We start from the raw sequence: 24387 nt of genomic DNA on the forward strand, positions 1-24387 counted from the left end.
TACACATGGTGGACTCCTTTCATACAGTTACCAGGGCAGTTGCTGATGGTACGGGAGTCCACACATCCTACATTGTCCTCTCATTGCCTTTCAGCACCATTCCCCATTCTGGTATTGACAACATACACATCCACCTGCACATCGTACCCTGTGTCTCAGGATGTTATGGTATGTGGCTCATGGACAGGACACACAGTGAGGCCAGCATACCATAGTACCTACTACATGTCAGGCACATTTGGCATACCACAGTCCTCAGTCATAGGGCCCCTCATGTTCAGTATATGCTTCCCTGCAGAACAGGCTAGCACAGGGGACTTTCCCTGCCTAGCTTTCAAACCCCTACATACCAAGCGCCATGATTGCTCCACCAGCTGATACTGACTCCAACCATATAGGTGTTGCTGTGACAGATACATAATATGACTATCATGGCATCAAGCTGCATGACACAAGGTGCATGCACATCACCTTTGCATTACACCATTCACCCACTGACTATCACATGGATGGTAGTCCCCTACATCATATCACATTGTACATGTTTGCAGTACACACATATGTCGCACCCACTCCTGTGGTTACCGTATTGCCATTGTGGCGTGGATATCCTTCTACGTGGCCACACCTATTTGTACTGGGTGTGTAGCTGGTACATAGGCACCCATTGTACCTCTGAACTCAAGACATCTACACACATTCAAGGGTACACCACCCCATTTAGGGTGTACCTTACACAACAGCGACAGCTTTACATGCCACAACATTAACACGCCATGACGTTTACTGAGCTCCAACAGTTTAAATATGCGGCTGCACTACGGACACCACATCTGTACACATTTGTATACTACATACTCAGGCGTGACCTCTGCTGATCAGACAGGGCCCATGTCCACAACATTATTGCTGGATATACTCCTCATACGCGACATAAGCAGAGGCCACTGTGAGCAACATGCTCATGGATATGTGCACACACGCCACAATGAGTGGGATGTGCTTCTGGGTTACATTCCCAAACCGGACACTCACCATGCTGTGGAACATAAGTCCTATGTACATCACGCAGGGACACTCAGTAGCACTGTTCATGTGATACCTCCCTTGGTGGTTGGGAGACACATGTAGGCCTGGGATCACTGCAGTGGCTGTACTGTGTAGAGGTGCAGGTGACACCTGGCTCTGCTGTTCACAGGACACTACCCTAGAGAGGTGCCACTAATGTGAACACTGTAGTTGTGCTTACACATGGACTTGCCAGACTGCATAGTACCCCACTATGCACCTGTGAAGCTATTACATGTCCTTTGTGCATGGGTACTTGGTAGCCCTTCCATTTAGATTAGCTATCATGCTATTACTATGTCCCATACTTACAGGCCATATGTATCCTGTTATTGTACATACCAATAGACGATACCTGTGGTATGCATGATATGCCTGTGATGCTGTGTAGAATATCTGTCATATCTACCTATAATACTACACATTACACATATTTCACATAGTATCCCATAATGCAAAGCATACTTGCACAGCGGGACCACCTTACATATGTCATTAACATTATATGCCCATACACATGCGTGCTGTGACAGTATATCAACATATACTATCCCCTGCTATGGCACGTCCTTGTTGGACATACCCTACCACTGACGGCAGGTTGTATGGCATTGTTCTGTTGAACGCCCTCTTGTAGCATCCATTGTGGTGTCTGTGCTGTGTACCTTGTGTCCCACTGCTGGACGCACAGTTTCTACAAGCGTTAGTATGCTCAGCAAGACATCACTACATAAATACCTTTCCCCACTTGTGGACACGTTTAATTAATGCAAACCAGGCTATACATACAGTAAAACTAATTAATACAGATCATGCTATACATAACCTTACATATCGGGCGTTCTACATACCTTGTTGTCATTACGGCGTTTCGTTTCTATCTCTCTCACAGTGTTTCTACTATTATTCGGTATGAGCATACGGTTTGAATGTCTGGCAAGTCATCCTTATATACGTCGATACCTGAAACATGTGGATTCATCCCGCCAATTGGTGTTCCTGAGTGACTAATTACTTGCATATCAGCTGTGCAGCTACTCCATTCGCCAATTACGCGGCGACAGTGGGGTATAATTGGATTCTCCACTTGGGCGTTGCCTATTTGCCCTACCTTCGGGGAGACTGTCTGTATTGTGTTTTGTTATGTGTAACTGCAACTGCTATGCATGGAGACAAGTATAGTTTGGATTCATGTCCCCCGTGGATTGTGTGTGACAGGTAGAGTATTTGGTTCAACGTGTGGGTGTACCTGTCATCCCAACGTCTGATAACGGAGTATTGGAATCAAAACCTGTAACATGGCTGTTTGTTCCATTATACAACACCTGCAATTTTGCATGACGCCTTTAATTGCGTCTCTCACACGGTATGTTGAGGGTTCTGCAGATGTAATTGACTGACTGGATGTTTGTGCTGCTATTACAGTCTGTATTGCTTTAGTTTCTAGTGTGTGGGGGATGTCAGTGGTTGTACGTAACATATACAGGTTTGTGGGCCTTGCATTTCTACATAATCCGTATGTCTGTGTGTGGGCTCCGTCCCTAATTAGAGAGCTAACAGTTAGTAGACTTATGTTACGGGATTGTACGTTGGGCCGTTGTTAATTGGTTTCTATATCGTCTGCAGGTGAGCTTGCTACTTGTATACGTCCGTAATTGCAGCGATATATCAGGGGATATGTGTAAGTGACAGCTATCCCTTGTATTTCTGTCCCAGATATTTGCAGTCATTGTGGTTGTGTTGTTAAAAGAGCCTGTTTGCCATGGGTTGCCACCTTTTCATATGGTCATTGTTGGACACTTGCGGGACACAAAGCAGTGTTTACAGGCCAACACGTAGCCACAGTCAGTACACAGGTTAGCACATACTTTTATCCTCACTACATACCTATTGTTGTGTGACTTTGGCTACTTATCATATTGCATGTAACATTTAAGTTTCTTACATACAGGCATAACTATTAAATACGACTGTTACATTATATATGGGACATATTTATGTCCTACCATCTCGGACATTTGCCCTTTGTACTGTTTTATGTCAGGACATACCTGCCCAGGGTGGGGCTGTCCCTCCTACTGTGGGACAGGTAGTAACCGTATGCCTACGGCTAGCTATACCCACACCTACCGTACTGATCTGCCTCTGACTTGGCACTAACAAACACATGTTGCGGACACACACACACATTACAGTCACACAGAGACGCACACGGCACCCTCAACGCACACTTACACAGACTACGGCACTCACAGACACAGTTGAACACAGTACCTACTTGGACCGTGACACCGGCAGCGGTGACTAACTGTCCCTTCATATCATCATACTATTACTCGCGGATGTACTGTTCCGGTACTGTGTTCCATCGGTCTTTCAGCCTCGTGGTTACGCATGTCGGTATGTTACACATTCCATGGTTGGCGGTATCCTATTTATTTGTACCTCCAAGATGTTATGAATGTCGTTGAACTATCTATTATATTTGCAGATATCGCTGAATCCATCTATATCACCATATATCCCTCTATTGCCCTTTCTATCTGTATGATATATATATGCATATGTGTACATATATCTATATATACATATATATATATATCTATATATATATATCTATCTATATCTATATATATATCTATATATATATATATATATCTATATATATATATATCTATATATATATATATATATATCTCTCTATATATATATCTATATATATATATATATATATCTATATATATATATATATATATATATATATATATATATATATATATATATATATATATATATATATATAGACCCTGGAAATTACCGCCCCATTAGCTTGAAAAGCCTTATCTGCAAAGCCATGGAGAGGATCATAATGGACCTCATAAATAAAGACATAGGGAATTTGCAGACTTTGGATCCAACCCAGTTTGGCTTTGTCAAAGGCAGATCATGCCTTTTAAACTTGGTTGACTTTTGAAACAGTCACCAAAGCCATTGATGAGGAAAGTCAGTCCATACAGCCTACCTCGATCTGGCTAAGGCTTCGATACAATACCCACTCGGGTATCATTGAAAAACTCATCAGCTTAAATGTTAACCCATACATCACAAGATGGGTTGCAAACTGGCTGAGTGACAGAACCCACAGGGTCAGAGTTGCTGGCCATGTCAGACTCAAAGCCTGTCACAAGTGGTGTCCCACAGGGCTCAGTCCTGGGCCCACTCTTGTTTGGCATCTACTTTTCCAAGTACAAGCAAACACAGGAGGGTTATGGCTGACAAAGTTTGCAGATGACTGCAAACTGGGCGCCATAGTAGAAAACACATCTGACACAGATATCCTTCAGAAGGGTCTCACAGAAGCGGATAACTGGTGCCAGAGCCACGGCCTAAAGTTAAATGCCAAAAATGCATAGTCATACCCTTGGAAAACAAGGTTACCCCTAGCTACCAAATAGGTGGCAATCCACTGAGTACAGAAGAAGTTATCAGGGACCTGGGGACCCAGGTTGATAGTAGTCTGTCATTCGACACCCATGTAGCTAAAGTAGTTAGGAAGACCTTCTACATCGCCCACCTTATCATGAAGGGATTCTCATCTAGATCAAGGGAGGTCATAGTCTCCCTTTACTCATCACTCATCAGACCAATGATTGAGTACAATGCCCCATTCGGAATGCATCTGACCCGACACTTGCAGCAGCTGGAGAGGCCACAAAAGTTCCTCACCAAAAGGATAAAGGGTCTCCTATGCTGCCCGACTGAAAGAACTCCAGCTCTATTCAGTCGCTTACGCTTGCTCAGAGGTGACCTTTGCCTAACATACAAGGCCATGTCAAACCCAGATTTGATGAATATGCTTCACCTCAAAAATCTAGATCCATCAGAGCCACAAGGGCGGAGACTAAAACCTCGACACGGCTATTAATAGGACGTGCTGGAGGGATAGATTCATCACCCAAAGACTCCTATGCTGTGGAACAAAATCCCGGTACATGTGAGGCAGAGCACCTCGCTGGCCTTGTTCAAGAGAAATCTTGACCAATGGATGGGAGATCGCAGATATACCCCAGGGATTACCTCAGTGTCATTGCTCGACAGAGGCACAGCAAAATAATGGGTATAGTTCCCCATACTAAAGGGGTGGCGTAAGCCACAAAACGAAGGGCAAGGCTTGTAAATGCCCTCGGGCAGATAGCCTAGTATGAACCTATGAACCTATATATATATATATATATATATATATATATATATATATATATATATATATCTATATATCTATATATATATATATATATATATATATATATATATGTATATATATATGTATATATATATATATGTATATATATATATATATATATATATATATATATCTACGTATATATATATATCTATATATATATATCTATATATCTATATATCTATACATATATATATGTATATATGTATATATATATATATATATATATATATATCTATATATATATCTGGCGGGGAACGTGACAGGCACACAGCACCACCATATGCTACTCCTGTACTGTTCAGGTGTTGGCATTCTGTGTCCCACTGGCTGTTGTGTTTACAATGTTTGAGGGCTGCCTATGTTGGAGTCACACATTGGGCCACCTATACATTACAATTTACAGGTGGTCATGTTTGTGTGCCATCCATTTTACTGTGTGTGCAGGTGGAGAGGTGTCAGTCCGTAGGGGCCTACACTGTCAGAGTATGTGCTACACGTTCCCTCTTTGCCAAGGCGTAGGCATATTGGGCACACCTCCGTCTGCCTACTGGGGCTGGCACAGTGTGTTCATGGTCTGAATCCCTCTGTGCCTGTAATGGCCTTGGCCGTTGCGGTGGGCTATGAGGGCCTTCACCATTTTGTCCCTGCTGCAGCTGCTTCTGCAGGATCATATTATGTAGCATGGCACATACTATGACGATGTGGGCACACGTGCCTGGAGAGTACTGCAAGGCTCCACCAGATGTATCTAAGCACCGGAACCGTGATTTCAGCATCCCGAACACATGCTCTATGATGATTCTGGTTTGTGCGTGTGCCTCATTATGGCGTTCTTGCATGGGTGTGTGTGCATTTCTGATGGGAGTCATCATCCACGGCTCCAGTGCATAGCCAGCATCCCCCACGAGATGGCCATGTGGGATGTCCCCCCTGATACAGCTGTGAGGCATGCCAGATATGGGAGTCATGGTAGCTTCCAGGGCTGCCAGCACACACATCCATGATAATGCCCTGGGCATTGCACACGACCTGGCAGTTGATGGAGTGGAATCCCTTGCGGTTTATGTAGCGCCTACCCTGCTCACTGGGTGGTGACTTGATTTGTATGTGCGTGCAGTCTATCGCACCCAGTACCTCCGGGTATTGTGCCACACGGTGGAAGTGGCGCATATTGCTGGCCAACTCCTCCTGAGTTCTGGGGAAGTATATCTGCTCATTGGCATGTGGAAACATGGCATCCAGGAACTGGTGTAGTACCCTGGATGCTGATTCCTGTGAGATACCCATTATATCTCCAGTTGGCCTTTGAAAGGTACCCGTGGCCAGTATTCGCAGGCTTACACATACCTTCATGTCCACTGGGATGGGTTCCCCTCTGTTGTTTCTGGTTCTGAGGCGTGGCCTGTCCAGCTCCACTATTTGCTGTAAGATGTCCCTGTCCACCCTGTAACGGTCTACTATCTCCAGGTCATGTAGCCCCTGGTAGGTTACCCTTGGTCTGAACACTCTCCTTCTCCTCCGAGGCCTGCGGTGGTTGTCGGCATCATCCTCCACAACACCGTCAGTCTCTAACACTTGCTGATGAATCACAGCTATGGCATCTCCCAACATGTACATTTTAAAAGTTCCCCGTGTGTTTACACCTATGGTGCGGTGTTTGGGAATACACAGGTGTGTGTTGGGTGCTTTCACACTTTATACTATTGTGCTGTGAACACCGATGATGTCATAGGGTGTGTATGTACGATCGTAGCTACAGGTTATCTTATGTGTTTTACTGCCGGAACTACTATTTTGCTGCCTTTGGTGTTGCATTACATTTGCCTGCCGTGGATTACCTCTTGACCTTCCCTTTACATTTCTGCATGTTGCACCTACCATTTTCTGGCATGCATCCTGCAGCCTACTTTCATTTGTACTTTCCTGGACCTGGCGTATCTTGCGTTATGTGTGCTACTGACGGTCTGCTGTCGGTTTGCTTTGCTCTGCTGTGTCAAGTCTCCTATCTTTGCAATCCAATACCTCACATCCTTTCTTTGCATTCAAATGGCCCCCCTATCCTGTTTTGCAGGTTTCTGCAAGCAGACTTGTCAGCTGCCGTCGATTGGCCTTCGTGGGTTGATTGGTGTTGATTGCTCATTAGTACTCCAATTACCCTACTTCCGCATTTCCTTCTTTTCTTCCCCTGACCTTCCTGTTTCTGCTATTGTTTGCGGCGCACGCGTCCGATTACTGGGTTTCGGGCACGTTTTCATCCTCGTACACATGCGCTTTTGGGCACCATGTGTGCTCTCAGCTAAACGATTCCTCCCCACCCCTGTCCTGCAGCTTTGCTTAGCAACGGACAGGCCAGATTTGCAATGCTCCAATGTGCTTACTGCTACGGTGGCACACCTCTCTGCTGATGTCATGTATCTCCTCTGAGCCACTCCTCGGTGTTATACCGCTGCGCCGTATGGTACAACCTTCATCCGGCGGGACATTTGCGATTCAGTATTATCTGCCTCATTTGCATGGCATTGACTACTAATTCATAGTTACCGTGCCGAACACTATCGCAAGCCCTTAGCAACCCTTGCACCTTGGTTGTGGTGTTTCATGCCTACCATTGTGTAGTATGCTGTAAACCTGATTTCTATTACGTTGCGATTTTATGACATTTTTATATTATTTCTTTATGTTACAGCTTCCGCACACATGCCCTGCGGTTGTGCTGTGCGTTACTGTGGACATGACATTAAATGTTATTTACGTGATGTGCATCTTTTCTTATGCCATTGGCTGTGTATTTCGCCATTGGCATATGTTAACGTTGTGATACCTGGGTCTGGCCCTCTTCCATAGCTCCGATGTTCTGTTTGGGAAAATGTAAACCGTGTTTCTTGGTTTACATTTCCGTGCGCTTATGCTACGCCTGCACCACTTCATGAATCGCTATATGCCTTCATTTGCATGGTGCAACACTGCATATGGGGTATTTAACATACCTACGCCGGCGGCTGCGCAGATCTGGCATACGCCGGTAGTGCACGTGGAATTGGATCGTGCCTGAATCGCTCGACGGCCATATTTGGTGTTATAACGCCTACGCTATGCATGCGCCTGGCGCAAGCTTCATGAATCCCGGGGAGAATGTAATTTGCAGTATGCATAAAGATTGTTGTATACCAGTATTGTAGGTTGACTGGTCTTTAGTGTCAAGTTATGCAAGGTAATAGGATGTTAAGTCTTGTATTAAACAGCTTTCTTCTTGTGGACATAACACACTGTATCTTGGTGTGTTCTCAGGTTAAAAGAGATGCGAAAAGTGGTAACTCAAAGGGATTTGGCTTTGTCCGGTTTGCAGAGTTCGAGAGTCAAGTGAAAGTAATGTCCCAGCGGCACATGATAGATGGAAGGTGGTGTGACTGCAAGTTGCCAAATTCCAAAGTGGTAAGTAATATTAAGATAAAAAAATCAGTTTCACTTAGAACTGCCTTTCATTTTTATGATGACTAAATGTATATTTAGATAGCGTACTAAGGGCACTGAATGTCATCTGGGATTAATTGCTGGTGAGAAGTATAGTTTTGGTTAATCTTGCGTGGGCATTCTCTAATTCAGTTGCTAGTCTGTTTTGTGTGTGTGTGTGTGTGTGTGTGTGTGTGTGTGTGTGTGTGTGTGTGTACGCATGCGCCTCCTTGATTGGAAGGGTTGAGTGCCGCCTTTGTTCTTATGGCTCTTGCACCATCCCTGCACTGAATTGCAGGAAATTTGGTGTGCTGTGTAGCCTTAAAAAAAAATACTTTGGCGTCACTATATTTTTCCACAACTCTGCATGACATAAATTTACTTGGTTAGGTTTTTAATGGATTGGCGTCACTATATTTTTTTCACAACTCTGCATGACAAATTTACTTGGTTAGGTTTTTAATGGAGGTGACAAAGTTCTGCTTCATTCTTTAGCCATTTAAAATGCTCTGTTGGCAGGGCTGATCTCTTAAAAGTGGCATTGGGGGGGGGTCTTTTGTTTTTTGCCATGGATATTCAAAGCAAATGACAAGGCAAGCAAGGCCATGGAGGCTTGTCCCCTTTTTCTTCAAGATGTTTGTCCTTCAGACTTCTGGAGGTCTTATCCTGTTGTGTGGTAAGCAGGTCTACATCTGTAAGGAATGAAGGGTTTCTGTTGCACACTTCAACTGATTTTGTCTTTATTTTGTGGATTATATGAACCCTTTTGACATACAAATTGGCATAGTCTTTTTCTTGGTGGATAAAAGGCCTTGGAAGAATCTGATTTGGCCAGTTGTTTTAGGTAGTTCGCTGTTTTTGAGGTGCTCAAGGGGTACTTGGTTCTGTGCTTTAAAAGACATGTATGTCTATAGGTTCATAGATTAGTACTAGGCTAACTGCACTTGCGAGCCATTTTAAGCCTAACCAGTTATCCCTTGTGAGACTCAAACTCTGCACCTTGTGTTTGTAAGGCAAACACCTTAACCGTTATGCCACCCTCCCAACCCCATACTTTGTTTTCAGACACATTCCCTGTTGGAAATGGCTAGAGCCACAGATTTACACACTCCATTTTGACAACCTTGTAGAGGTATTGGGGAAATTATAAAAACCTGTTTTCATTTCTCTCCTGCAAAGACCTGAAGGCTTCAGGCTACACTAACTTCTTGCCCGCACATGAAGTTTCAGTGGTACCCAAGGAACTTCCAGTGTCTGCACCTTCTTTTCATTTGCTTCCCACCATTCATAGGAAATCTGGATAGTGCATAGCTGTGGTAGTCAGTGAATATCACATGTAGACCCCAAGCACCATTCCCTTGAGTAGGCTTTCAGTTTATCCTGTACATAGTCACAGGTTATAACTTGAGTGGTACAAATGCAGGGAATGCCAAAGAAGCTGTAATGTAAAAACACCACACTGTGGTGTGTCTGGTGGTTGTTAATGGCATGGAGACTGATAGTAGGATGTGTAATGTGAGAGGGAGGTTGGAAAAATGGTTGTGTTTACCTTGCAGACACAAGGTGCAGGGTTTGATTCTCAAATGGGGTAATTGGCTAGGCTTAAAATAGCCCACAAGGGCAGTTAGCCTAGTACTAACCTATGAATATATTATGGTGGTAGTATGCATGATGTAAGACAGAGTTGAGAACATAGAGTGGAAGCTAGAGTAGCTCCATTTGAAAAGGTCAAGGAAAACAGATTATGGTGGGTACCTGTGCAGGGAAACGGACCCTAGTGAATCAAATGTAGTAGAGGGAAGGTAAGTGGAACGTCCTTTATGATTGAAACTGAGGAGTGAGAGTTAAAATGTAGACATTCCCCCACATGCAAATGGGGAAGTGGAGTAATGATGTAGTACCCTATTGTCATCCTCACTACTAACTGTAGTCTTTGCAGTGCTGAATAACCCTTCATCAGGAACTCCAGAATCTTGCATATGACTAATTAGCCCATCTGCAGCATAATTGTTATATTAGATGTGAAAAATACTGCAGTGATCCTACTACAGCTACTTCCTTATGGAGAGTTTAATGCTAGGCTGAGATATGGCTATATAACCCTGTCAAGTTTGTGACCAACACTTGGAGCCAGTGGCCACAATGCCAAGTCACTGAACTGTTGCATACTGGGTTATTGTGTGTCTGTATATGGGTCTACTTTGTTTCGTTGAATTTCATTTCACCCTGATCACATTGCTGAAAACTCAAGTGACTTAAAACTCTTTTCACTGAATCCTATTTCACTACACTGAACTTAGTATATATGGCACTGTGTAAAGTACTGCAAGGCAAGTAAAAAGTATATGCCCTTTTCCCCACTGTAGTGTGATCCTTTAGTTAGTATATATAGTTAGGGGGGTGGGTGCGTAGCCCCCCCACCTTGTTTGTTTTATATTGTATTTTACCAAAAACTTCAAAACAATACATTTAAACCATATACGTGCATAGTTACAACATCAATGACTAACTATCTCCAGAAGACAATAAGTACTCAAAATAAGTGGTAAATTTGGTATACCTTTTACTTGCCTTACAGTCCTCTACAGATTGCCATACATACTAACCGCAGTTCAGTGAATTAAGATTCAGTGAGTGAGTTTTCAGTCATTTGTGTTTTCAGCGATGTGGTCGAGGTGAAATGGAATTGAGTGACATGAAATTCAACAAAACAAAGTAGACCTATGTATGTGTGTGTGTGTGTGTGTGTGTGTGTGTGTGTGTGTGTGTGTGTGTGTGTGTTTATATAATATGTGTGTATCTGTGTGTGTGTATGTATGTATATATATATAAAATGTGCATATAGATATATAAAATGTGTGTGTGTATATATATATATATATATATATATATATATATATATGTGTGTGTGTGTGTAATGTGTGTTTATGCGTGCACACACACACACACACACACACACACACACACACACACACACACACACACACACATCTATAACATACCTATTTGATGTTACTCCCATATACTCATGCTGAGGTGGTGTTTTTTGACAGAAATGCTACACTACAGATGTCACATTAATGTTCTAGGCTGGGGGGTAGCTGCCCTATAGGGATGTTCACTCATGACCAATTCCAGTGAGTATTGAGTAATTTGGTGTTAATATTACTTGAGCTGCTGCTTTTCAGGCATGTTTCCTTAGCTAGATTCATCATGTTTTGTGTCTTGTTTTTTTTTAATAGCGATTTGGCTTTAAACTCTTTGCCATAACTAAGTTTTGTGTTTATAAAGTATGCTGCTTATACCATTTTTACATTTTTGAAAAATTTGTGGCAAAGAATTTTTTTCCTCTCCCCTAACGTCAGGGTCCAGACGAGCCTTATCGATGCAGGAAAGTGTTTGTTGGACGTTGCACTGAAGACATGACAACTGATGAGCTCCGGCAGTTTTTTAGCCAGTATGGAGAAGTGACTGATGTCTTTATTCCAAAACCTTTTCGAGCCTTTGCATTTGTTACATTTGCTGATGATCAGGTAACTCCATGTTACGTTTTTTTTTTAAGTTCGTATATTCTTTTGTCCTCCCTTTGCTTGTTTAATCTCCTGTGAACTGTGTGAAGCAAGTGTCCAGAAAAACAAGTTACAAGTTGCAGGTGAGCATAATGTGAGAAGGAGTTGTCAAGTGTATGTAGGCAGGTGCTCCATTTGGCTGAGAACAGTTGAAATGGGACAAGAATTAAAAGCACGCACATGGGAATGGTTGGCAGCTTAAGTGAGTGAGGAGTAACCTTCAGAGGTAAAGGGAAAAGTTACTTGCCTTAACTTTCTGGCATTTTAGTTTGTATTTTGTTTCAGAAAGATCTTCTCAAGAAATATCCTCTACAGCCTCATGCTTCGAATACCCCACCCCCTTCCTCCCTTTTGGGTAAATTTTAGTGGTGGTGCTGCGGTTGCATTGTCGCCTCACATTGTTCTGTTCGATTCTCAGCTAAAGCGTCTTCTGTGTGGAGACATGCGTGAATGGGCGTACCTTCGTTGAAGGTTGTACGTTGGGGCTGGCAACTCGGTGCGTAAAAATCTGCTGCCAATCATTAGCGGACCGGAGTTCCGCTATGGCGACTCCTAACTGGGAAAAGCCGAAAGATACAACATAAAAAGGCATTTCCTTTGAGTAGAAACTTGAGTGAGGCAGCTACATCTTTTGGTTTAGGATTCTGGAATGAAGATTGTGTATTGTTCCCAGCTGGGAAAGCTTTACCTGCTTAAAACAGGTGTACGCAAGTCTTGCCAACAAAATTGACACCTCCCTAAGGTATATTTTTTATAAGCTCTATTTGTGATGGGATGATATTTTTTATAAGCTCTATTTGTGATGGGATGATTCCACAAGTGAACTTGTTTGAGGAATTGTGTGATTATGTCCATTTATTTTCATGTAATGCAGGAGTTGGTGTCTCCGGCAGCAAGGCAGTCTGAGATCTATTGTGAATCTATAAAGCCTCAAGTGCTTCAAGAGTGGATGCTGTCCTAAAGGTAGAAACTATAGTCAGGTGTACAGTGGACCACTGAGATAGCATTACCCAACCACCATCACCATTAATTGCGTAAATAAAGTACAAGTTTCTGGATGGTGACTTGTGCAGTCAAGGTGAGGAGGAGTGTTTGATCCTTGAACCTCAAGAACATTTATCTTTCCAAGGTTTGCCAAGGAGTCCCGGAGGATTCTTTTGCTTCCTGGGAGCCAGTTGTCCATTACAGCTGTTTTTATTTAGTTTTGGGTCAGACCCAGGCTTGTGCAGCATGGCAAAGGAGATAAATGTTAACCAATCAGTCTTCTGTCTTTTGCAAGTATTCCAGCTGGTAAGAGTTTTGTTTCATGCATTGGTTGTTAGCTGTAGTTGAAACAAAACTGAAGATGACTGTAATTTAAATGTTCCAATAGATTTGGACAAGGACTTGAAAGTTTTTTCTGTCCTGACAGCTAAAAGACTGCATGCCTTTTTTTGCTGTGGAAAGGGAGATATTTTGCCTAATGAGCACTAAAGTATAATTTGGCCTGGGTGACTAAAATAGGTTACCTCTGAGGCATTCAAGTGGCTGCTGCAGTATACTCTTCAATTACTAACTTAAAAGCAGGATATCCTAGCTCAAGGAGTAAACTCTTCCTTAGCATTCTAGCAGTATAAACTGCTTCTGAATGCATGGGGCCACTCACGCTTCTGGTATAACTTTCTTTAGCCAGACTTCCTATTGCGAAATGCAATATCTTAAAATCAATTGGAGCATCATGGGCAAGTACTAGAACAAGTTATTCCCCTTTCAGTAGTCTAGACCAAGCCAGGGATTACCTACCCTATCTTCTTCAGGATCTTGCATTGTAAAAGACGGAACCAACCTTGTATGTCCTGACCATGTTGGTAGAATCAACAGTGCTCCTGTTTGGTGCAGCTAAGCAAAAAATCCAAGACTGTTCACTTTCACAACCTAGTAACGCAGGAAAAGCTGGTTCTCCTGAAGTATCAGAGAAGCATCATGGCTGCTGATACCCTAAGTACACAGTAGGCCTACTTTCCTATTGAGGTATTCCACATATTAAATGAAGCCAGCAAAAGTTAAAATGTATATTGGTAAGTTTGCTGTCTTCACACAGGTATCACCAGGTTCTCTCTGGGTCACTAACCAGGACAAGTATTTTTCATAAACCTGAATCTTAAAAATCCCCTTCCCCCTTTCAGGAAAATCCCGTCTTTGAGAAGAACTAGCGTACCTATGTTTAGGATTTGCAGAATGTAAACTTTTTGAGTAGCAACCTTCTTCGAACTGTACCTGCTTGTGTAAGTGAGACCAGTCCTAAGATTTTTCTTTTGATCGCCTTAATTGATACAGCTGTTGCTGCTGCAGACAACATATTTTCTCCACTGTTCTTTTGCTAGTTTCCTTCTTATATTGTATGCAGAAATTTTTAATTTGCTTGAATGGCCCCCTCATTTCAAGATGCAAGGCTGCAACGTTCCTGTTGTAGAGGTCTTAATCAGCATTCGAATCTTGATGCATGTCTTAGCCAGCACTAATTTTCTTTAGATCAGCAGTGCAGTCTCTCTAGTTTCTGTGGCCCCTTTTCTGAGTGGCCATTCTATCACAGTGATTAGAAACTTGCTTATTCTGACGTAGTTAGCTCCTCTGCTTTTGTGGAGCCTGTTCTGTCCCCCTCCATCTAGATCTAAGCTTAACCCTAGAAAAACATTATTGATAAATTCTCATAGGCGAAAGAGGCTACAAGTTCAACTTTAAATGCTGGAATACTGATGGGACCCACTATTTTAAATGCTTTTTTGTTGGTTGGTTGGTTATCGGAGACAATACTGTTTATTGCTTGTGTACACAATTAAACTTGAAGGATTTTTGCCACTGTGGTATCTCTGCTTTTCTTGTTTTAGGAGGCCACAGTGGTGCAGCGGTTAACGTTGTCGTCTCACAGCAAGAGGTTCTCTGGTTCGATCCTCGTCTGGGGTGCCTTCTGTGTGGAGTCTGCATGTCCTCTCTCCCACATCCCAAAGACATGCTGTAGGTGGATTGGACACTCTAAATTGACCCTAGGCATATGTGTGTGTGTGTGTGTGTGTGTGTGTGTGTGTGTGTGTGTGTGTGTGTGTGTGTGCTCGCGCTCCTTCTGTGGAAGGTTGGGACGCCGGGCAGGGAACTCGACACCATAAAACTCCCCTGCTAATCATGAGCGGACAGGTGATCCACTGTGGCAACCCCTAACTGGGAAAAGCTGAAAGAAGAAGGTATCTCTGCATTTCCAGTGAAACTCTGGAATATTTAAGCAGCTTCTGCATGCATTGTTACTTTACAAAATTATGTCAGTGTGAAGGGGTGGTTTTCTGGACGCCTGTGGCGGGGACTTTGTCCTGATTGTTCTGCAGCTGCAGGAACTATGCTGTAACATCAATGTTAAAAAGAGCATTTGATGTAACACTGGATCTGAATACTGTAAGGATGCAGGAAGTAAACAGTAAGTGGAAAATTGAGAGGAAGCTATAGATTGTGGTGATGGTTTGTTGGTTGGTTGAGGATTTAAGTAAACAAGAGGAAACTTTTTAATATGCAGAATGGTGACTTGAAACTTGATCTCCTGTGTCTGGAGCTATAATCACAGACCCAGTATTGTATGTACATAAAACTTTTTATTTCTGATTGTATGTTAGATTACCATACAGTTTACAGTTTTTTTTTAGTATTTGCGCACTGTTTTCTGAGTTATTTTAACTCCTCAACATCACTTTGCTCTTAAATAAAAGTAATGTTCTCTGAAAAATGGCAATGGGGCTTGACATATCAACATGATCTTTTTCTTCAAGGCTTTGTTTCCCATAATATATTTCAAGTCTGCTTTATAAGAGTCGGGCTAGGCATACAGAAATAGTAGTGTATTTCCTTCCCATTGACATATAATGGGGTTAGTGTCAGTCACTGTAACCTTGTTTACCTTCTGTAACAGGACTGCTTCTTTTATTTCTTGAATGGCCCTTATCTGTGTGCTTCTCGGGGCCTGTTTTACAGTATATAGTTATATAGCTACAGCCAAAAATATAGCTAAATTGGAGGCTTTGTTCAGAGCATTTCTTTGTAGTCCCAATGAATTGGCTCTTCCCTGTCCGCACACTTTTTCCCATCAGGTGTCAAAACTGTCACTGCTCTGAGGGTTCTTTGCAGTTTCATATACAAGTGACAGTTGCTATTGAAAAGGAAAGGATTTGAAAGTAATTCTGTTCCCAGTTCCAGAAGTGGAAAGATTATTTTCATTCCTTTTTTTATGTAAAGTACTTCGGATTTCCCTTTACAGACTTGAACCTCAGCACTGAAATAAATAGGACATGCTGGAGGGACAGATTCATAACCCAGAGGCTTCCTTCACTCTGGAATAAAATCCCAGTCCAGGTTAGGCAGGAGTCCCTCATTGACTCTCCTCAAGAGGAATCTTGATGAGTGGATGGGAGATCGTAGGTTTACCCCAGGTATCACTTCTGTGTCACTGTTAGACAGAGGCACAGCATACTAACCTCGAAAAAGGGCATAGCAAAATTAATTTAAAATGGGTGGCGAAAGCCAAACACACTCTGGCTAGGCTTATAAATGCCCTAGGGCAGATAGCCTAGTATGAACCTATAATGTTTTTACTAGGGTACACAGCACATATAAGATAAACTAAATTTAGCTGCATATCATTGTTGCCATCAATGATAACATTTCCTGTGTTGACTAGAAAATGCTTATGTTCTAAAGACTGAGTCAAAGTCAGTGGAAGATGCTTCTTCCAAGGATCTGTGCATCAGGTGTGCACCTTCCTCTGGAAGGGTCACCATCATCTGCGACCTTTTTCCCATTTTCTGCATGGGGTCGGGGTATTACCTTTTCTGTCTTTTCAGTGCCATACTCCTGCCTTCTTCAGCACTCATGCCTGACTGTTGCAGATCTTCTCACACAGTCCTTTCACCTCTTTGCTGGATGTCCCAGTTTCCTGTTAACTTCTTTATGTCCCAAGTCATATTCACCTGTTTGTCTTCTGCTTTCCTACACTGTCTGAACCATTGTAATCTGTTCTTTTTGATCTTTTCTGCAGTTGGAATTACTTTGAGTTTTGCTCTTATGTCCTCATTTCGTCTGTCCCACAGTGTGCGTCCTACCACCCTTCTCAGGCACTTCATTTCCATCAATTCTAGCTTTCTCATTTCCTGTGCCTTTTTTGCCCAGGTTTCTGCATCATACAGTAATACTGGTTGCACCATCGTCTTGTACACCTTCTGTTACTTCACTACAACTGAGACTGTGCCAGTTGGCTGCAGCCCTTCTGATTCTAGCTTTGTCCTCTTCATTCAGACTTCCCTTCTCGACCACCCCTCCCAGATACTTGATATCTTTCCTTCTGTCTCATTTCCTTCTAATTTTCCCCAGTTTGGTCCCATTACCACTGCTTAGTCTCATCCCATGTGCCTTCAGTTTTGCATTCCATTCCCCTATTCTTTGAAGATGTCCTATTCCAGTGTTGCAGTATTCTGTAATATGGGTTTACTCCTTTTGTCTCGTGTTATGTACAGCCAGTATACAAAAGTTTTTTCAGTCCCTCTGAGGTGCGTTGGACATCTGACATGTCTGAGGAAACCGTGGATCATAAAAGTGATGTCTGCACGCACCAGCCCTCAGAACTTCTCAACTGCCAGTCATACGCCAGGTGTTCCTGCTACCGCTGACGTCTGATTCAAAGAATTAAGAGCCTGCCTGTAGTGCCACATTGTCTGCGTACATCAACTTTGTTGATCTTTCCCCTCTGACTTGTTTGCTAATGTAGTCTGTCACCAGTATGAACAGCATTGACCTTGGAGCTGAACATTTGGTGCACAACCACTCCCACTGAGAACCCCCTCTTGGAGACCAAACATTTGTACATAGTGTGCACTGCTTCTACCACTGTTTCTGGGACTTTGAACCACCACAGTACTGGCCAAATCGGCTTTCCACCACAGTACTGGCCAAATCGGCTTTCTGGGGACATTTTCATATGCTTTCTACAAGTCTAGGAATGCCCAGTTGGACTTTTCCCTCATCTCTAGCATCTTCTCATCTGTCTGTCTCACTGTAAATACTGGGTCATTTGTGCTACTTCCTGATCTGAATCTGAACTGCTAATCTCCCATCTTTCTCAACTACTCTGCATATCCATTTATCAGCCACCCTCTCCATACCTTTTCTGCAGTGTAACAGGAGTTTAATGCCTCTGTACTGCCCACAGTTGTGGATGTCCCCGGTGTTCTTGTACATTGGCATGACTGTGCTTATTCTCCAGTTATGTGGGCTTTGCCTTTCTCAGCCACACTGCTATTAGTACCTTCAAGAGCCATTTCTCGCCTATCTGTTTTGACCTCATCCGAGCCTGCTGTTTTCCCTAACTTCATTTTCCTTAGTGCTGTTCTTACTACTTCTAGGGTAGGCTCCTCCTCTTCTCTCATCATAAGTTTTGTCTGGGGTAAAGGTCTGCAACCTTCACTGTCAAAAGAGCCATTTTGGCCCTTCTCCTACCAAATAAAACTCGTCTGGAGCCACGAAACATATATGACCAGTAAAATGAAGATAACGCAGCGTAAGAACTAAGTTTATAAGAACAATATTTAAAAACCGTCCCTATTTTTGTTCCTTTATTTTTATTGGGCTTGCTCGATCTCATATGGCAGAGTGGCCATTATTTTTCAAAGCTACATGGAGCCACTGCAGAGGGGTGGGAGAGCTGCATGAGGCTCCAGAGCCACAGGTTGCAGACCCTTGGTCTAGGGTAGTACAGCTTCTTTGGGGGTTTCTTCATTCAGAAACTGCTGGAAATACTCCTTCCATCACCCTTTGACATCCTGTGGACTAGTAAGCAGGTTGTTGCTGGCCTCCATTATGGAGAATGTCTATCGTCTTTCTGTCTTTACCTTGCATCCTGATGTAGGTTTTGTGCCACATTCTGAGTTGCTTTCCAGAAGGTGGTAGAGTGCCTCCGATGCCCTGTTTATTGCACCTCCTTTCTTAGCCATCCAGTATTCCTTCCTATCTCCCACTTTTTCCTGCACTCCTTTCTTTTGATGACTTTCTGGACTTTTACATTCCACAACCAGCTTTCCGTATGTACCTTATTTCCATATCTGTCTCGACCACCCATCAGTCCTCACACATGCTGTTTTGAGGCACTGCCCTTCAATGCCACCTTTCTGTTGTTGGGGTGCTAGTGCCCTCTATGATCCCTTTAACAATTTTTTTTCTTTCCAGTCAGCTTCCAGGTTTTCAGCCTGGTCTCTGACCACTAACTACAGCCGATAGTGGCAAGCAGTGGTTTATACTGTTGGTCGACTGTTTCACTTGGGATGGCTTTGCTATCTTTGATTCTAAAAACTAAAAATTCCAAAGTAAGGATAAATGAACCAAGGCTCAGTAAACCTTGCTATGGCGCAAAAAACCCAACTATGGACCAGAACTGGTTAAAAAAAAAAAACGTAGTTCTGGTCCGTGATCTGGGCTTTTTGCACTGCAGCAAAGTTTGATTCTTGAATAATTGATTCTGTCCCACTGCCCTTTCCTTACTAGGAAGAAGTCTACCTGAGTTGCATATTGGCTACTCTTGCATGTGGTCATAGGATTATAGGAGGTTACTAGGCTAATAGCCCTGGGCCCCTTACAAGCCTAGCCAAGAGTCCGCACCTGTCACCTCCTGTCAATGAGTGTTTCTAAACCATGTGTTGGCTACTATCAAGCCATTTGCCAGACACAAGTCTAGAATGGCCTCTCCTTTATTCCTGTTGCCCCACCCATGTGGACCCAGGCAGTCCTCATATCCTGCTTAATCCATCCTGGTATGTGCATTCAAGGCCCCCATTATCGACACCAATTCAGTACATGTTGTCCTGCTTTATGTAGCAGGTCCTGCTGTCTGAATGCACTCTCCCTCTCATCACAACCCTGGCTTGATTATGAGTACTGCCCTGTCATTACACTGGAGTCTGCCATAGTCTCTCACTAATTCTGATTATATCCCCTACTGCCTTTTGAAGCCTATTTCACCAAGATCCCCACACTATTTCTAGCCTGTTCTCCTCCTAAATAGTAGACCTCTGGATCCCTTCCTCTGGAAGGATGTTAGAAGACAAACCTAAGGTCGTCTTATAAACTGTATCAGTACACCTAGTTGATAGGGTTGCCACCTGTCTCACGCCCTGCAGAGAAGTCTCAATTTGGTCGTTCTTGTCTTGTGGTGGGAGGGCATGAAAATGTTTAGTGTGCTGATTTCTTTACAAGAGAGAGAAATTTCAGATTTTTCTCGGTCATCTAAAAATGTAAAGTAGTATAAACCAACATTTAAAGTTTAAAGCTTAGCATTTCAGTACTGTGATGTTGCTTATGTAAATTTGTCAAAATAGCTGACAACTGCTTTTGAACCATTGATCTAATTGCTCATGTTTTTTTATGTGAAACACATGACTATATTGGAAGCGGCTGTAAATCAGTGCAAGTTCTCTTCTTTTCTGCAGAGCTCCTGACATCAGCAGGACTAATTACCCACATACAATAGCAGTACCTGATCACTGATTTTTTGTGTCTATAGTGTCATGTAGGCATAGACAAATTTCTCTGCAAATTACCAAAGAAATTAAGCTTAAAAAATGGGTGGTCATTCTTTCCTTTGATTCCAAGGCAAGGAATGGTAAGCTTTTTATAAAGTGCAAGAGGATGTTCTTCGTGTTTCACTGTTGCAGTCATTACTTTTGGGTTATCTGCTTGCAGTAGCCCTCAGTCGGCCTGATTAACAAAGTCATGGGTACTGTGTCGATTGCTGTCCCTTCTTCCATGATGTCAGGTTGTCAGGGGTATGAAACATGCAGCCGACGCCATTACATCAGTCTTTCTTGCCATGCAGTGCCCAAGTGCTGGTCGGCCGACTCCTGAAATTTTCGTTTTCGAGTTTCAGAACCGAAGTCTTCAACTAAAGCTAAGTACCCCGTTGGGGAAATGTTTTCTTGCTCCTTACCGATGTCAGTAAAAGTTAATAATTGCATTACTTGTGGAAGGCAAATACCTCACAAAGATTTTCATTCGTACTGTATTCCTTGCCTAGGCCCTGACCACGACGTACCTTGCTGTCGGTTTTGTGCTTTTATTTAATCAGCGCACTGTCCATCATCTGTATATTTTCACCTCTAAATATTTCGGTTCTCTGTTTAATTATCCAGAAATGTCGTCGTATAGTCATCCGACTACCGGGATTCCGAAAAAACACAAAGATAAAGACAGAGGCAGGCCGCTGATGTCCAAAGATGCCAACGACGCTTCTCCTAAGCCAGTCGCCAGTTCGCCGGTACTCAGTGAGGCGCTTTCACAGCCCCTGATACCCGCTACTTCTGACTCGCAGGCCTCTACTGAGACCCATTTGGAGTCCAGTATGCCGTGAGATGCTTCAACTGTGGAACCTGCGGATGTCTCTACCTTGGATGGGTCTGGAGCCGCTGTGCAGGCATCGGCTTCTGAGGGTGTATTCAGGCCTACTGACTTGCATATTAAACCGACGCCTCCTTCTTCATTTAGGCCAAAATCTCGAACCATGCCTAAGAAACCGACGTCCAGGCCGCATGCTCAGGCCTCTATGCCTAAAAAACAATAAGAATGGCTGAAGATCTTATAACTCTAATCAGGGGAAGCCAACCTCCCCCTTCTAAGAGACCTAGGCTTGAAGTTGTTTATGAATATTCTGACCAGGATTCTGATTTTTCTGATTCTTCTGATGAAATGGATTTGCCCTTATCTACTTATGAGGATTCTGATGCAGAGGACTCTATTCCCTCTGCTTCCCCTCCAGAGGATTTTTCTTTTGGTGAGACCTTACATACTCAAAGGGAGCATTTCCACTGGGAAAGCCAGGATTTTTCTGATTCAAAAAAGAGGCTTAGGGATTTCTTACTCCTGCCTCAGCATAGGCCTTTAGCTATACCTCCTGTACTAGACATTGTTGATGATGCCTTTTCAGAATCTAGTTTGGCCCCTGATTCTTTGCCTCCTGCTCCCAGAAAACCTGACCGATACTACAGGGTTCTGATTCACACAAGTTCCTTTTTAAAAATCCTATTGTGGATCCAGAGACTATTTCACAGGGACCCAAGGGCATTAAGGCTTCTACTGCTAAAAATCCTACCCCCTCTGATAGAGACTCCAGGGCACTGGATAGATGGGGTAAGAATGTTTACACCTCTCCAACCTTGGCCATTAGGGCTTTAAACTGCCAGTTTCATATGTTAAAGTATCAACAACATGTTATTGGATTGCTTAAACAGAAAATGATGTTGATTCCTGACTGTGCTGAAAATAAAGAATTACAGGATTTAATGCATTCTGCTGAACAGGTTGGAAAACATACTTTGCAATGTGGATTTGATTCATTAGAGGCCTCTTGCAGGGCTGCTGTTACTGGGTCTGTGCTCAGAAAGCATGCTTGGCTTAAGGAGCAATCTTTGCCTGATCATGTTAAAGCTAATTGTTGGATGCTCCCTTAAATCAGGACCGCCTGTTTGGCAACAAGGCTGAGGAAGTTCTTAGAAAGATGGAAGATAAAGCTAAATCTATGCAAACTGTTAAAGATTTCTTACAAGTTCAGCCTCCTAAATTTAGTAGGCACTGGCCCTCCAAAAATTGGGCCTTTCCAGCCCCTTCCAGGTCTTCTCAAGCCAAACCCAGAAACAGCAGAAACCCCAGGTTTCAGTCCCAAGGGACACACAAGACTAAGCAGTGGGGGGTTTCCGCACTCAAATCTGGAAGCAGTAAGACTCCCCCCTATGGAAAACTGTCTCATTGACTTGCTTTTAAAACTTCCAAGCACTTCCCAACTGAATGCTCCTTTAGGTGGAAAGATTGGTCTGCAGGCCAAAAACTGGGAACTCATTACCCAGGACAAATGGGTTTTAAATGTAGTGTTCCAAGGATACAGATTTCACTTCCACATGTTACCAACACCAAGCGGGTGGCCAGATCTACCCCCAAATCAGTGGGCAGAGGCCCAAAATCAAGTACTCTCTCTCTTAAACATGGGGCTATTCAGTTGATACCAGAAGAGGAAAAGGGACAAGGTTTCTATTCAAGACTTTTCCTGGTACCCAGAAAAGGCAATGCATGGCGTCCTATCTTGGACCTTTCTACTCTAAACACCTTTCTGGTGATTCCAAAATTCAAGGTGCTGACTCTTCACCAGCTGCTTCCTATACTAGGCAAAGATGCATGGTTGGCAACACTAGACTTAAAAGAAGCATACCTGCACATCCCTGTCAGGGAGTCTTGCAGAAGATACCTACTCTTCAAAGCAGGCTAGATGCACTATCAGTTCTTTGCACTGCTCTTTGGCTTATCTACTGTGCCCAGGGTATTCACAAAGTGCCTAGCTCCAGTCATTGCATTTTGCAGGCAAAGAAATATTCAAATATACCCATACCTGGACGATTGTCTAATTCATGCAGAAAGCCAGGACATTCTTTTGAATCATCTGGCCTTTGTTCAAGGGGTACTGACTTGTCTGGGGTTCACCATAAATGAAAAGAAATCCCACCTGGTACCCAGTTAACAAAGTTATATTCCTGGGAGCAAGCTTGAATACAACTTCCCAGATGGCTTTCCTCACGCCAGAGAAACGGATTCATTTGACAACCTACTTCAAACAAGTGGCCAGAAAAACCCATCTATCTGCAAAGCAAATACTGCAAGCCTTGGGGTTCATGGCCTTCTGCATTCCTAATTCCAGATGCAGGGCTGCATGTGAGGAAACTACAGTGGTATCTCAAAAGCCTATGGTGTCAACATTCATAGGATCTATAAGCAAGGATTCCTATCATACCATGCCTACGCCTACAGCTCCTTTGGTGGAGAGAGGCCTGCCACCAAAACGACTACCATTCACATTACCCCCTGCTGCCCAAATCTTAACAGACGCATCAGACTATGCATGGGGGGCTCACCTGGCAGGGAAGTGCATTCAGGGCAAATGGAACCCAAGTCAAATGCACCTGCACATAAATCAAAAGGAAATGTTAGCTGTACAGAATGCTCTGACAGCCTTCAAGG

At 43.2% G+C, this 24387-nt stretch overlaps 1 protein-coding gene across 2 annotated transcripts in view; it reads left to right on the forward strand.

Moving 5' to 3' along the window:
• Nucleotides 1–24387, forward strand: part of LOC122790736 (TAR DNA-binding protein 43-like) — a 136308-nt gene that overhangs the window by 43009 nt on the left and 68912 nt on the right. For both annotated transcript variants that reach the window (XM_044058324.1, XM_044058323.1), the window contains exons 4-5: nucleotides 8600–8743; nucleotides 12127–12294. In XM_044058324.1, coding sequence (XP_043914259.1) covers nucleotides 8600–8743; nucleotides 12127–12294 — 312 coding nt within the window. The remainder of the gene's footprint in view (nucleotides 1–8599; nucleotides 8744–12126; nucleotides 12295–24387) is intronic.

The sequence above is a fragment of the Protopterus annectens genome, chromosome 16.part0 (assembly GCF_019279795.1).
Source record: "Protopterus annectens isolate FY-2018-M chromosome 16.part0, PAN1.0, whole genome shotgun sequence".
Classification (NCBI taxonomy): domain Eukaryota; kingdom Metazoa; phylum Chordata; order Ceratodontiformes; family Protopteridae; genus Protopterus; species Protopterus annectens.